This window comes from Rhea pennata, chromosome 1, assembly GCF_028389875.1.
Source record: "Rhea pennata isolate bPtePen1 chromosome 1, bPtePen1.pri, whole genome shotgun sequence".
Classification (NCBI taxonomy): domain Eukaryota; kingdom Metazoa; phylum Chordata; class Aves; order Rheiformes; family Rheidae; genus Rhea; species Rhea pennata.
In genome coordinates this window covers 183,432,511-183,448,600 of record NC_084663.1, presented here as the reverse complement: position 1 = coordinate 183,448,600, position 16,090 = coordinate 183,432,511, and the positions used below count along the sequence as shown (strand labels likewise).

The following is a 16,090-nucleotide window of genomic DNA, read 5'->3' as shown; positions in this document are numbered from 1 at the left end:
GTCTGAACACAGGAGTGCTCATCAAATGCAGTACGGCCAGTAATACAATTCTTACAAAGTCATCTATCCATAACATTGTGATATTTAGTTTTGCAATTTTCATAAAGCAGAGAAATGTCTTCTTGAAAAACTTTACAATCCTTTTAAAGACTGCAGTTACTGAATTCAAGGACAACAATACAAGATAAACTTACAGGCAGTCAGCAAGTTGCCATATTGCTCACGTTCACTATCCTGCAACTTCCCATTCCACTACAAGCAGCATTATTCTTTATCATACTTATGAAAAATCATAAATTCTTAGGTTATACCAAACCTCAAGAAAGTCAACTTGTTCTTCCTGATTTAAGCACTCTTCTGCTGATACACTGCATAACTCCTTTCTGCTCTGTAGCAATGACTTCATAGAATGTAGTACACCTTCACCAGAAGTCTGAAAGACAATGAAAAAACCAACAAAATATAAAGCAAACAAAATGCATTTTCAGTTTTGGATACAAGGTCCATTTACCTGTCCCCTGCCCCCATTAATTTTACTTATATACAAAATAGTATGACACAGTGTCAAATAAATCACCAGGTATGAAGTTTATTTCAGGAAATGGAATTAACGCAGAATAAGTTGTTTTTCTTTAAGTGATACTTTTATTCCAAAAAAGTGAGACATTCTGTATTAGAAAGAATAGTGAGAAAATGCAGACTTATTTATTAACTAGTTCAACTAATGTCTGCAGTCTTAGAACAATTAGGAGGAAAAAAAGAAGATGAATCCAATATGAAATCCAAGTCCTATCTACCTCTTTCATCAAAACCTATACATGGAACTTTTCCATCATCTTTTTGTCAGAAAAACTGAAAGACAATTTAGTCACTAGGAATAATGGGGGTGACTGCAATAGTCAGGAGGAGGGAAGAAGAGGAAAAAAGCATATTCGCATTCCTTGAATAAAACGAGTCCACGTAATTATTTCTTGGAAACTTCTGATGACACGCAAACTTGGACAGGTGGCTAAGAAAGGCTTGAGGATCTAAATTTCTCCCAATGTAAAAATAATAAATTGCAGCAGAATTAAAGAACTCCTTACTATAACTATTACATAAAGTTAAACAAAACAACACAGTAGAACAACAACAAAAATTGTTTTGTTCTCAGCTTTTTAAAAAAAAAAAAGAAAGCATCTTTCACTTTTTTTTTTTTTTTTTTTTTTTTAGGAAGTCAGCAACTTTTTGCTATTTAGAATTGTTATCTTCTCTACAAAGTGGCAAGCTAAGTAAAAATAGGATCATAATGTGGCTATTAACTATTAGTCTAGTTGTTTATCATCTCTACTCTTGCTCTGTTAAAAATGAAATCAGTGTGTCAAACTTTTGAAGTTATTCAATTTGGCATAGCTTCTTAAACAACAGTATAAGTGCTAGAGAGTCAAATTTAGTCAATGTTTTGTGTTTCTGACACTCCCACAGCAAAAGCAATCCATTTATAGTAAAAATGATCTTCTATATTAAAACTAAACCTCAAGAATGATTTTTTCTGTAGAGAAATGACACTGTTGCATGGGAAGCCCAATTACTATAGCATAGTGCTACCATGCTTTTTACTCATGGCAATGCAAAATTAGGAAAACATTTCTAAAATGGTTAGACAAAAGCAAAATAGAAACTTAATTTTAGGATCATAGAAATTATCAAAATATGTTTCAAAATGTTAACAAACAAGTCCCAGACTACCACCCTTACACTGAAGGCCAAATGATATTTAAGCAGTCAAAACAATCATTTATGTAGAAAAAGCAACAGCATGCTTCTCAAGTACTTTAAAATGCATTTAATGCAGTTTTGGGATCTGACAGGTGCCACAAAGCAAGCGTGAGACCCTGGATGGTGCAGCCCACAGAAGAGGGCTTTGCTCTGGGGCATTCCCCAAGAGTTAACAAATCCCGAGTGCATCGAGGCTGGCCAGCACCACAACACTGTGGGGTTGCTGCAGCCTGGGAGCACACCCTCTAATAACTCCATGACTGGCAGGTCCAGACAAAGGAGAAGGGACACCACAGACCCATACCATAAGCGCTGTAGAGCCATTCCCCACAGAAGGGCCTGCTAACAGGCATCTTGTTACCTGCCCAGCAGGGCCATGGGTTAAGCATGAGGTCACTTGCTGATGTGCACTCTGGTATCAGCTGGAGCCACGTGGCCTTTGTATGGCTGTGGGCTAGCATTCTAATCGGGTATAAAAGGGAATAAGCCACATATGCTTGTGTGGACTTGGACCCACAGTTTGCTGGCCTGCAGACCCAAAGACTAACTCATCAATCAGGACACCCCTGATGTCACCAGTGTGGCGAGGAGAAACAGGGAAAACAGACCAGAGGGGCTGGGCCTTAAGGGGCGAGAGTGGTCGCTAGACCACACACATTGCTCAAGAATCCAGGGAAGACTGTACCAGCAGGGTGGCCCTCAAGGAAAGGGTGAGGTCAGTCATTGTACCATGCACTTGTGATTGAACTGCAGAACTCTGATATGTTTATATATTTTCAGTTCTGTTCCATTTGCAGCTTTGTTATAACCTCTTAGCTCTAATAAATTCTCACACTTGACAAATTATGATCTTTCAAGTTCAGTACAACTAACCTCAGAATTCGAAAAAATCCTAGTAGCATCACAGGGTCATCTGAAGTGCATTAACTAAGAGTGCTCAACTAATTTCTACTTTTATCTATTCCTTTTTGAACATATGTTCAGTTGCAATTTTCCTTTGACAGGTGTTAGATACAGGTATATATCTTTCTAATCTCCTAAGCAAGCTAACAATGTCCTGATTCTCTGGATCTTCCAGTTTATAAGGGGCTACAATGCCAACACTGCTCAAAGACTCTGCCCCAGTAATTTTAGAAGCATTTAGTCTCTCAACCACTCCTCTCAGAGTAGTCTTCTGTGAAGAACAAGCTTGTCTCATCTTCAGCTTCTACAATAATTTTATCAGTTACAGTACTCAAAGCGGTAATTTAGAAAAAGTCTGAAGAGCCAAACAACATGACCTGCTAATTTTCTGCAGACTAATAGTGATTCACTTTGAAAAGTGCTCAGCATGTTTCTCTGCTGTTAGTTTTCAAAGGCTACAGACTACTACATATAACTTATTTATAAGCAAGTATTTTTCCTTAGTTTAATATCCTGAAAGAAGAGGCAGTAGGAAAAAATCGAATAAAGTATTAAAGTATTAAGAGTAACTATAGTTGAGATGAAGGAAGATTCAAAGGTTTGAAGAATACCAGACTGAAGTCAGAAAGGAAGAAAGATCCACCAATTGAAAAAAATATCCCTCAGGTTTGAAGGACTGAGGCACAAGATTATAGATCTGGTAGCACACTGATGGTACCATTACATGACGGGAAATATAAGATATCTATATTTAAAAAGGAGGAGGAAGGGTGTGATGCATGATTTTAAGATCAAATCAATGATTACAAAAGTCAGAACAATAAAAAAAAACATACGGAAATAAGCAGGCATATATAACATACTATTTCCAGAGCAGAACTCACCCATCTGCACTTCCACAGATACAGAGTGTACTCTGTACCACATAGAGAGTCAATCAAACTAAAAAAAAAAATTTTAAACAAAAGAATAGTTTCTGGAAAAAATAACCTACTCAAAGGATCAGCAAATGATGTTTTGAGAGGGTACAATAGAAGCAGGCCAGTAACAAGTTCCTTAAAATTTATATTGAAACTGTGATTATTAATTAATAAATTACATTATTATAATAATTATTATTATAATTACATTATTATTAATAATGTAATTGCATTACATTATTAATAAATGTATTGCAAAAAAAAGGTACAGATGAAGTCTAACGACAATTCAAAGCAGGAAGGTATCCTCAATTAAGAGTAAGAGCAGCATATCAGATAAAAGTAACTTGTTTAACATGAGAGTTGTCATTACAAGAGTAGTTTAAAACACAATAGTGTAAAGTACAAGGCTACCTCCTTGAAAACTAACAAACTAACAGCAAGCTTTCAAACAGAATTAGAAATCTGCAAGTTGGAAAATAAAGAGATTTAACTCTTACTTGATCATGGGATTGCAATGAGTGGTTAATATGATACAGCACTGAAGGAGAAAATAAATAAGGCAAACATGTATCCTATTATCAAGAGAACTAACATCATTAGAGTTAGTGAGGAGGGCATCCTTTGTAACTGAACATACAATATCATCCACAAGTAAAAAGGAGATGAATTCACAACAAGCACAGCAAGGACGACGATGGAAGATAATCATTGAAATGCAGAGGCTTTCATACAAAAGCAGACTAAGACCTTAGCTTACAGAGCTTTCAGAATGTAAGCTGAGAAGGTATGATCTGACTATAAACACACCACAAGGGTGAACATCAGCAAAAGATGAACACTATTGACACCCATGAACAAATGCTGTGAATAGTTTTAGTTTGGAATTCATAAGACTGCTACATGTTACAACAGTAAGATTCAACAAGACTTAAAAGAAAAACCCTCCTGTTGTTTTTAAATCTCCCCTCATTAACTGTAAGGCTTACGTTTAATAACTTCATATTCTTACTGAAATCATGCTTGTGACAGTAGAGGCCTGGACTCAAATTCAAAGAATTCTTCTTGTCTTACATCTATCAGGCAAAGCAAGCAAGCTCTCCCACAACCTCTGCTTGGGAGGCACTCAACTAAAATAGTAATTGAAAAATGGTGTGTCCCCAAGACTGCCAGCTCAGTTTAGGTAAGAGCCATATGTCATCCTCAACAATAGGATGTTATTTGTCTTTATAAATAGCACAACCACTTCCAATACACATTTACCTATGGGCAAAAGACAAAATCTCTGTAGTGTTCTACTTGCTAGTTTTGTGTACTCCTTCCACACAGAAAGCCTGAAGTCAGATATTGGGCAGGGAATCCTATTTCAGCTGCGAACAAAGACTTTGAACTTAGTAAGCCACGCCAGGGGAAACAGAAACATCCTCATACGCACTCAGAGCATGACAAGAACTGAACATGGAAAACAAAACTCCTTCCTCTAGCTCAAATGAACAAAGTTTTGCACTGATACCTTTGTGGCCAGCAAATACAGAATCCTTACCTATGGATCCTTCACAGTATACTAATTCTGTTCTAATGGATTCCTTAACTTATTTTAAACAACTGTTTTCAAACATTTCAAACAACTCACAAACCTGTAAGATGTCTATGTCATTGGAGGGGGGAAGGGAAGGATGAGAGAGGGTAGTGCTTTATACACCTAGCAGGAAGAGATTCCAAGGAACATTAACAGTGTCTGAAACAAACTTCTTTTTTCCAGTGTCTCAGAGAAATCAAGTCCAGGGACGGCGATTTTCATATTTACTCTGCTGTCAGGTAACAAAACAGCTGCTCTTGATTTCATATGCCATAAGATTTAAACTGACAATTTTTTTAAATCATTTTGAAAGATGAAAGCTTGGGTTTCAAATGACGATACCACAACCATGGACTGACTTCTAAGAAATACTGTAACGATTCATTTCAGTATTATGATGAGGACATGAATCAGACTACAAGCTATGAATCAACAGAAGAGGAAATAGCATGGTTCTGACCAGTCTACTGTCCAGCTCTGTGCAAAAGGATAGAGGTTCCATGCTACAATCTAAGTGGCTGCCCCTGGGGAAAAAAATAAGAGACAACTACAGACCAAAATATCAGGAGTCTGGCTACATGAATATGAAGAATTCTGTTAGACACCTGAGATGGGTCAAATTCATGTTCCTAGAATCACATGGTCTAGAAGGTTTAATGACAATTAATAGAACAGTTCACAGAGATAATGTTTTAGGCTACTGTTATGCTGTTAGAATCAGTCAGGAATCTCTGTTCACTACCATTGTTAGAAACACATCTTTTGGAAATCAAAAGCCCACAAATCTAGATTTTTTTTTTTTTTTTGGGGGGGGGGGGGGGAAGAGGATAGGAGGGAGAAAGTGTTACTAAAAAAGGGAAGACTACAAAATACCTCTAAAAATCACTTAATGATCTGGTTGAATGCAGAATTACTTGAATGTAGTTAAACAATTCTATTTGAAATGGAGATTTTTCATAAGCCAGTAAAATCAAAACCTTTATACCTTGTGTCTTAAAGTGAAAGAATAGCACCCACAGTTACAAACTGAAGTATCACTGTTACTCTGTATCAGAAGCTAGAACAAGTGGTTATCTGCAGTAAACTAGCAGAAACATAATGTAGATCTTTATTTTCAAGTTGATTCTACAGGACCTGTAGCACAGACACCGCTTCCCTTAAAAAACACCGCTTACGGAATAAAGTAATGCAATTTTCAGGTGACACTATTTCCTTGATCAGATTCTCTTCTTTAGCATTGCACAGATCTGTAATAGAGTAATTTATTAGCAATCAGGAAAGACCTAAAAATACTCATCTGCATTCAATTACTTTTTGAGAAATATGATTGGACAAATCAATTTGTTCCTTCAGGATAAACTGCAATGTATTACTTTCATTTAAATAAGTGCTTATAGAAGTTCCAAGACAAATGTAGGAGTGTATTCCTATTCTCCAAGCTAAAGCCACAAAATTGAAAAGAATAAACAAAATTATAATTAGTAGACATCATACTTGTTAAAAAAAAGTATTAAGTGCTAGACAGATCTTATTTTTCATCAAAGCACTCCCCAAAAGTCTATGCAAACATAAAGATAAGCCAGTCAAGAAACCAAGATCCAAAGACAAGGATGTTATAGTAAGACTTAACAGATTTCATAGTTTTCAGTGAACACTATGCATATTTTAATTACATATAAACTTGAGTAACCAGTGCTCTAAAAATATTCTCGTGCCACTAAACGAAGCAAATTTTGATATTTAAATACATCATAACTTCATCAAATCACCTCAAAATAAAAGACAAAAAGCAAATAAACATGCGTTGTACTCCTTTCAATTATTCCATCTCCCAGTTTCACTTGGCTAAATGTGCCAAAGCATAAAGCAACAGCAGTTTTTGGTCTCCTTGAAACATTTCAACTTTGACAAAATACAAAGTAAAAACCAACCAAACCTACCACAGTCTACTTGGTTCATTACCAGACTGTTAGGATTAGAATAAAAAACCTTGAAAGTATTATTTCTTAGAACAGATAATTACCTTTTTCACAGATATCCTTGGCTTCACTCGATTGCCCTGAGCCTTGGCATATGTATCCATGATTTTACCAATCTCTGTATTTGATGCAACTCAGCTCAAAAACACCTACAAAAAACATTCATACTTGGTCATTTTATGTTTCCTCATTTAGTTAATATACATTTTGAAAAAGCAAGTGCATGAAACAAGAACCAACAAAAACAATGTAAAACAATTTTAAAATCGAAACAGTTTTAAATGGCATAACACCCATACAAATTTTACCTTTAAAATGCATACTGCTTCACAGATTTTTAAAACTATACAACATGTAAAACTAAAAAAGTAAAGTTTAAAGTAAAGTTAAAATCTAAAAAGTTAGTTCCAGTCTATTTTTTTTAGTAGGCTTCAAGCTTGCACAAAGCAGGGGAGGAAGGGAGAGAAGAGGGAAGAAGTATTACACTAGATATCATTTTACTATGGCTAATAGTCTAGTGAAATTCACTGGCAGATTCCTGTATCATGCTGTACACTGGAACTATCCTCCAACAATCTGGAGAGAAAAACATACTGCTTATGCTCTCAGCCAACTGGCCTATTTGTTTCTGTCATTCTAAGTACTACAGAACACCAGTAACTCCTGCTTAGAACAACATGCATGAATAGTCTTCCTCTCTGGCATTGCTCTGAACAATCCTCCCTCAACTGACAAAACACAGCAGACCAAGCATGCATCTACCAGCCCTCTTACCTCATCAAAGGAGTGGTCAGAAGCGCTCCTACTTAAGTTAGTTAAGCTGACCCTTATATCCAGTTCTAACAAAAGATACAGCAATGAAATCAAAATACATTTTACAAGTTTCCCTCTTAATCAACAGCAATGGAAAAAAAAACCAGAAGAATTCAATTTGTTTCATTCACCTCTACCATCCAAGAATTAGCAGTAAGTGGGGAAAAGTAGGTGCTAGACTCAAGTTCTATAGAATTTTTATTACTTTATCTTTTTTCTTGGTCACATAATATAGTCAAGAACTGCTAGACTACCAAAAATAAACCAAGTTAAGAAGCAAACACATTAAGTTGACTGCAAAATAAAAAATAAACATGCAGACATCAGTAAAATAATCATAATGAAAATTAATTTGCTAGAAACTTAAAATGTTACACAGGTAAATAAACTGTAACCTGTTCATCTGCAAAGCACAATGTGCGTCTTCCAAACTTCAAAAATCTAGTTAAGATAATAACACAAAGCAGTTTCCTAAATCTGTCTACCATTCTTTTTTAAATATATATACACACAAATACACACACACACACACACACACATAAAAAAAAATACAGTAAACTTCATGGATGAAAGAGGAAAAAGCCACCACAATGACATTTCCCTTGAGATTTATCTATTAAAAAATGACATGAAATGATACCAACGAGGAAAAAAAAGAAAAAAGAAAAGAAAACCACACACACAGATCCACTTCACCTTTCCCTACTGCTCTATCTTAAATAGTTAATCTACTCTTGCTAATCTAATTGTATAAGGGAAATACTCTTAAAAATATCCTTGTCCTAAGAAGGACCATCAATGGGAAAAGCTGGTTTCTCACACAGTGCCACGTACAAGTACTTGAGCTCCACTATCTGCGGACTGCTCATTACTCGCAGCAAATTCAAGAAAGCCTTCCTTTCACTGGTAAGCGAGAGATGACTTCATAATCATCTTGGGCCCAGCAGGATTTTCTCAGGTACATTATTTTAGATTACAGTATGCTGCTACAGGCAGCACATTGAGCATCATCCTATGGCATAGAGCTAAACTAGTAAACTCCGGAGACCTAAATATCCACACAGAGCCACCTATAGCATCATCTATGCCATGAAACCAATACTTCTATAAGTCATAGTACAAAGACTCTGAAAGATGCTGGACACAAACAGTCCTGGTTTATCCTTGATTCAGCACCATAAATGTTTTGTCTCCTCTGCATCCTATCCTTCAGTACTTGCATTACACAGGCTCTCTTCACCACCCAGCTCCCTATCACCCAATAAAATGAGGCAGTAATTTCAGAGAAATCTGAAGTTTCCCATTTGTCCAACACTATAACACAAAACAGAACAAAAAAAATCTGAGAGTGTTCATTTCATACATAAAACCATTATTCACTTTCAAAAGTACAATAGTCCAATCATCTGAAAAATACCCAAACTTTAAAACTACAACTAACTGGAAAGGAAATGAGAAGACACTATGTAAGTACATATTTTACATAAATAAAATCTACCCTTTAAAACTATTTTTCACTTCTTCATACTGTATTTGACTACTAAATTTTGTTTCTTCCTATCATAAGTTTCACAAGATGTCAGAGGAACAGAACTTTTCTGGCTTTGTTCAGAACAAAGACATTCAAAAAAACTTAAAAAAAAACACTAAAGAGAAGAATTTGAGTGTGGGTATTTATTATCAATTCCCACAATAAATTTAAGGAACAAGTAATAAGCATTTAGCTTTTCAAATCTCATTCAAGTATGTAACATGCAAAATTCACTACTGAAATCAACTCAAAGAATTCAACCGAAATTTTGTCGTGGTTTTCAATTTTTTATATAAATTTATCCTATGCATTTATTAAAGTCATAGTGCACTTACAACCATTAACTAAGAAAGGTACAAAGGTTATTTCATGTCTATAAAATGCAAATGTGCCAGCTAAATCTTTTAAATAGCTGTGTTCATACATACCTCTATGTTTAAAGGCATATCAACGTATGTAAGAATGTGAATTCTATATGCAGTAAATTTGAACTATATATATATATCCCATTAAGTTCCAACAGAAGATTCTAGCTGAGAACAACTGTATATCTATGACTATGTTCCAAAATATATTTTTGCTGCAGTACTGTTTAATAGGGGGAAGAAATCTTTCTTTTAAAGCAAAAATACTTTTTATGCCTTCAACGTAATGACCTGAAGAAGCTAAAAGAACTTAGCTGATGATTACCAAAAGCCAAGCTTAAGCAAAAGCTGAGCTTGGATTCCAAATATTAAACTTAAATAAGTAAATAAATAAAAGAATATGCACTCCTTTGTAACCTTAATAAAGTAAATGCTATTGAAAAATCAAATTAAACAATCTTGCACTGACACACAGAATAGTCTGATGTGTTTCCATTTCTTATTTCTATTAATTTATCAGTTTCACTAATAGGGTTGGCAGTGCTGAAAAAGTCCATTTATAAAAATGCAAGTTGTCTTGACTGCAGCTATATCCTTCTGAAAAGGCGGAACAAATTTTGCCCATTAATGCTTTCATTTATCAATTGCACATTAAGATCTATCTGAAGATTTGGCTCATATTTTCTTTATAAATTGCTACCACCACCCATTTTTCCTTTTGATTCACTGATTCTTACAATGGTATTGCCAGTATACTGCATCTTCTCTATATCTTCTCTAAAACAGTAAAATTAAACTTTCACTGTAGTAAACTGCAAGTACTCATCTTTTGCCTGTATAAGCTCACTCAATATTAACACGATGTTTTTTATTTACTTTTTGATTGCATATCAGCAACACAGATGGCATCACAGCCATAAAAATAGCACTTATCAGTAGAATGCCACTCTAGCAACACTAAAGAACCACAGAATCATCCCCTTTCCTCCCCCCTCAAAAAAATCCACACTTTACTGTTTTTCACTCTTCCTTCCTTTATAAGGATGACTTTAAACAAACAGGATATTTGTTCATCTAAAGTACACATTTTTAAATCACTTCAGGAAAAAATCAAATTAAGTTTCATCTAAGTAAGTCAACTTCTCAACTATTAAAACACCAGAAAAACTGTTTAAAAAAAAAAAAAAATTGTTAAAGCATAAGAAACTTTGAGGAGGAGTCTGCATTCTCAAATATCTTTAAGAAAAATATTACTTTTAATATACTAAAAATACCCATTAGTCTAGATTTTGGAGTTTATGCAATTAACTTCTTGGTTTTGCACCTTATTCCGTTGTGTAATAGATAACATGGCTAAATTTTTTTAAAATGATATTATAAGTAAAAGCATTTCCATAGTAGCCAAACAACCTTATTTCCCTTTGGAGAAGAATATTGAAAGAGAATACCCTGTTTAGGAGGTATTTTTAAGACTGTTAACATGTTAACATACCAAATGATTAGCAGGAAGAGGGAATAATCTAATTTATTTTACTATTTTTCCACATTGAGTAAGATTTTCCACCAGCATACTCTTCTAACTGTCGATGGATTTTAAACAGTCCCTGAAGGGTAAGAAAATACTATGAGTTATCAGTCAAGATGGCATCATTTCATTACTAAGCCTCAAAAAGTCACCTTGCCTGATCATGTATGTAGACCAAGGAATTTGCCTGGACAAAAGGGACCAACAGTATAAATATGTAATTTCTCAAGAATTAATTAATACTGATAGTATCTCTCACAAGATTAAAGGCTAATTGTATAATTACAAAATAAACTTTCAACTTAAGACTGTTTTTCCGACTCTGATACGGACTACTTCAGCGCACTGTTACCTTTGACTTCATTACCACTGATCTCTCCCAGATAAAATAAATCTTCCTCTTATTTTTCATCCTATCTCATAGTGATTTTGTTGCACCGCAGTAGTATGCCAAGGCTTCAATATGAATCTTATTGTACCGAATCTACAGGCACAGTTTACAATTTTTGGGGGGAGGGGATTTGTTTGTTTTTGAGTGGATATTACAGAAAACTAGTGCAACCTACAGAAACAGGTAACTTCAGCAGACATAGAGAAAGCACCTCAGAAGGGCAAGGAAAGCACACGCACAACACTCCCTCCTCCTCCTCCTCCTCTCTTAAGAGAGGAAAGGAACTGGGAGAAGGATGGGGAGGGGAAAAAGACAAGCCACTTTCCAAAGGCAAAACGCCAAGAACGAGGTGAACTTAGTTAACCCGTGTGCATCAACCACAGAACAAGCCAGCACGCAGCCGGGACCGCAGACGACCTCGGCCGAGCGGGTCACCGCACTTCCTCACCGGCAGGCCTCCGGCGCACGCCCCCGCGAGGAGGGGCCGCGAGCACCGCCCGCCCGCTCCCCTCGCATGCCCCCGGCCCAGGGCGCTGCGCTCACCTCGGCTGCGGGCGCAAGGCCGGCGAGGGAGCGCCTTGAAGCCCAAGGCCACGCAGAGCCCGCCGGGGAGGAGCCAGCGGCGGCGCGCCGCGGCTCACCTCCCCGCAGCGGAGGCGCGCAAGAGGCAGAGCATCCTCCCCCCTCCCCGTGCCCAGGCGGCGGCCACCTGTGGGGACGAGCCCCCGCCCGGCAGGCCGAGGGGCAGCGCTGCTCCGCCGCCGCGCGGCCCAGCGCCTAACGGCTCCCCCAGCCTCGCGCGCGGACGGAATCAACGGCCGCCTCGACCCCCACCGCCACACGACAGGGGCGGGGGGGGGGGGCAGAACGGGGGGAGAAGGGCGGGCGCCCCGTACCTGACTGCCTCCTCAGCATCCGGCACCCGCAGCCATTTCGCCTCCTAAAGCAACCGAGCAAGCGCCCGGCCCGGCCCCCTCCCGCCCTCCGCCACTGCCCCCGTCACCACCGCAGCGCAGCGCCCCGCCGCTGCCACCGCCTCCCCGGCCCGGCCCCTCTCCCGCCCTCCGCGCGCGCGCGCGCGCGTGCCGCTCTCGCGACGCTTCCGCGTTCCCCCCCTCCCGCTTCCCCGCAGGAGGGAGGTTGTCACGTGGCGGCTCCCGCCGCGCCCTCATTGGCCGCCAGGGCGGGAATTCGAAGCCGCCGCAGCAGGAAGCCTGTGAAGGAGGAGGGCGGGGGGAGCGGCGGCGCCTCCGAGCGCCGCGTGTGTCCCTGCCCTGCCCTCCCCTCCCCTCAGCGTCGGGGGCGCGCGCGCCGCCGCCGCCCGTTGTAGCCGTTACTTGCCTTCCCGCGGCCCGGTAACCGGCGCATGTTCCGTATTGTCTTCCCGGGGAGCGCATTTTACCCCGCCTCCTCCCAGCAAAGTTAGGAACCAAACGCACCTCGTGCCTGCCCCTGGCCCACGTCAGGTGTGCCGCTGCGGGCCGCGACAGGCGCCCTCTCCGAGGGGGGATACGTGAGCTGGCTGGCGCTGCGGCCTTCCCTCAGCACGCCTGCCAAACAGCCTTGCCGCCAGCCCTGCTTCGGCCCATCAGCAGCAGCTATATTAGGGTCACAGCCGGTATCAGCCCTGCAGGAGGAAGCATGGCATGGTGTGAGGCTACCACCCTTCCCTCGGTGCCTGGCACGGCAGCCAGAGCCTTCAGACAGCCCTTAAAAAGTTGTGTGAGAAGCAGGATGCTAAACTCTGTCCTCCAAGGCATATGAGAGAGAGACCTGCAAGATGGGTCTTTCCTGCCTAGTCAGTCTGGACTTTAGACTTGCCTCCTAGTTGCACGCAAAAATCTCTCATGTAAGGCTTGGCTTACTACCTGGCTGGCTCAGCAGGGCAGATGGGTTAGAGGCTAAAGCTGGTTTTAGTCACACAAGACACAGACCGCAGACTCTTAAACTGCCTGAAGTCTCCGAGCATTTCCTTCATTCCCATTCCTTTTTAAACTCAGGGCTACCAGATTCCCCAGTAATTTTAGCACAGCAAGCTATACCATCAAATATGCAGTTTATTTCAAAATTCTCATGAACTATGATAGTGATGAGTATTTAATGGTGCATGATGTTGGAGCATTGAATTTCTTCCTATCTGCATGGAAACAGGGATCTAATAAAAGCTCATACAACTTCACAGCGTTATTCCATTACAGCACCAGCTCTGTCAGACACCAGCATGGCAGCAGCAAAGGAGGATACAAACCAGAAAGTGTTGACTGCAGTGCATTCTCTGCGCTATCCATCAGCTGTGGATAGTCTGGCTAACAACGCTGTCCCTCCCCCCAAAAAGAGACTCCCAAAATCCAGACAAGTCTTTCTGAGAGTCAGCATATAAGAGTGAAACTAAAGAGGGGGAACAACAGAACCAGAATTCCACTATAATCAGAGACTCATGCAAGGTGCCATGTGATTGCAACAGCTTTTGCAGGGCAGAAAAGGAGGAGCCTCCACAGCTGTTTTTAGCAAGAATCCAAAACTTTATATACTGGCAGAAAGGAAAGAAAAAAGATGCTAGCTTTGTAGCTTTTTGTGTATTGGGGATTTCAAAGTGTGACCCATCTACTTCACAGAGAGAGACAAAGAGAGGCGGAAAGACTACCTTAACTGCCTATTAAATGATGTTTGTGTCTTCTTCCCACTACTGCCTGAGCCCTATAAAAAGGCAGTGAGAGTGTATTCTTGCCACAAACAACTACTGGATTTACTACTGGATTGCCATAACTTTTTCCACGTAATTCCTGGCTTCCACCTAGCTTCTGTTTTTACTTAAGCCTTTGCTTTATTTCTGTTTAGCCCTTGATCATTGCTATCTCTGGGTTGTATAATTATTTTAGCCACTTCAGAAGTCAGGATGCATATTCACTTACTCATTTTACCAATAGATAGAGAAACTTAATTTTAATTTGCTCTAAAAGCTAGTAAGCTCTGGGGCAAACTCTGCAAACCATGCAGGCTAGATAGAAGATTCAAAGAAAAAAAGATGATTGGTTCCAAAGTGCTAATAAAGTGTGTCAAACTAAAGGTTTCTCTTATTTCCAAAGACTACAGGTCCCTATGGGGTAGGGAGAAAGTAAATGAATAGTTGAATCAAATTTAACTCAGGTTAGTCATCATTTCAGTACTCATTGAGACCATGCTATTTTATAAATTTACTGTCGTTTAAGTAAGGAAATTTTAGCAGTTTTGCAAATCTTTGATCAACCAAAAGGTACCTCTTTGGACCAATGCCTTGGTTCAAAGTAGTTTTCAGCTTTCATAAAAACTAATAATTCTGTAAAAGGGTTTTGTTTTTGTTTTTCGTATATCAAGACTTACTTCAAGTACGAATGTTCCAAAACAAAATAGATTTGGAAACAAAACAAACATGAGAAAGTGTGCTTTAAAAATAAAGTCAATCCTTTTCTCCCCTTTGTTCTGTAATTCCGCTTAGACTATTCAGAATAATGAGTTCCTATGGCTTTCTGCCAAAACCTTGGAAAAAAAAATCAAGACTTGCCCTCATCAGGAAACTATGAAACATAACCCACAGCACACCATTGTTTGTCAGAAAAATGTTTTTATATACAATATTAAAAATGGAAATAGCTCTGGAATAGTGATTTGTTTTTTACAACTGATTTAAATACTGCCTTTGTAAACATACAGGAAAATTGGCTGGTGAGTCAACACTTCTTAAAATGCATGTTAATGATGAAGAGAGAGAGTGTTAGTTTCTGTGCTCTGGTAATTTATGTCCTGTAGAGCACACTTTAGCTTTATATTTTTCATATACTTTGGGATGGGCAGACAGAACAGGAGGGAATTTCACAAATAGCAAGTACAAAAGTTGGGGGTTGTTTATAAAGCAGAAATCTAGTAGAATATATGATTGAAAGAGTAGCATTCCCCTTATAGTGAAAACACTAAACTGAAAGGTGAAGAATAATGAATTACTTTTTTTCAACTCATGCATTTTTCTACTTAATACATGAGTATAGGTAGATAAACCCAAAGCTAAACCCAAAGCATACATATCTAACATAGATCCGACAGGAATCAGACTTATCCAAGAGACTAATCTGATACCGTGGAACAGTTTTCGCTTGTCTCATTAATCACCACAGGAGTATTTCCATGTTTCAAGAGGCATATACCTGATGGAAATATATAGGGTGTCCAGGGGGTGCCCTGGTTGTATTGTCAGGCAGGTTTGGTACTTTGCCAGCAGTGGGTGTTTAAAACTTCACTGCCAGCAGGAGAATATGGACCTTGCCTAGCAACAACATCCGTTACCAGGCCCTA

At 39.0% G+C, this 16,090-nt stretch overlaps 1 protein-coding gene across 4 annotated transcripts in view; it reads right to left on the bottom strand.

Annotated features, from left to right (window-relative positions):
• AKAP11 (A-kinase anchoring protein 11) overlaps window positions 1-12,728 on the bottom strand; it is a 42,193-nt gene extending 29,465 nt beyond the window's left edge. For all 4 annotated transcript variants that reach the window (XM_062566972.1, XM_062566973.1, XM_062566975.1 and 1 more), the window contains exons 1-3: window positions 12,661-12,728; window positions 7,184-7,288; window positions 317-433 (exon numbers count right to left, since the gene is read on the bottom strand). In XM_062566972.1, the coding sequence (XP_062422956.1) occupies window positions 317-433; window positions 7,184-7,243 (177 nt within the window). In that variant the 5' untranslated portion in view covers window positions 7,244-7,288; window positions 12,661-12,728. The remainder of the gene's footprint in view (window positions 1-316; window positions 434-7,183; window positions 7,289-12,660) is intronic.
• Window positions 12,729-16,090: the final 3,362 nt, after the last annotated feature.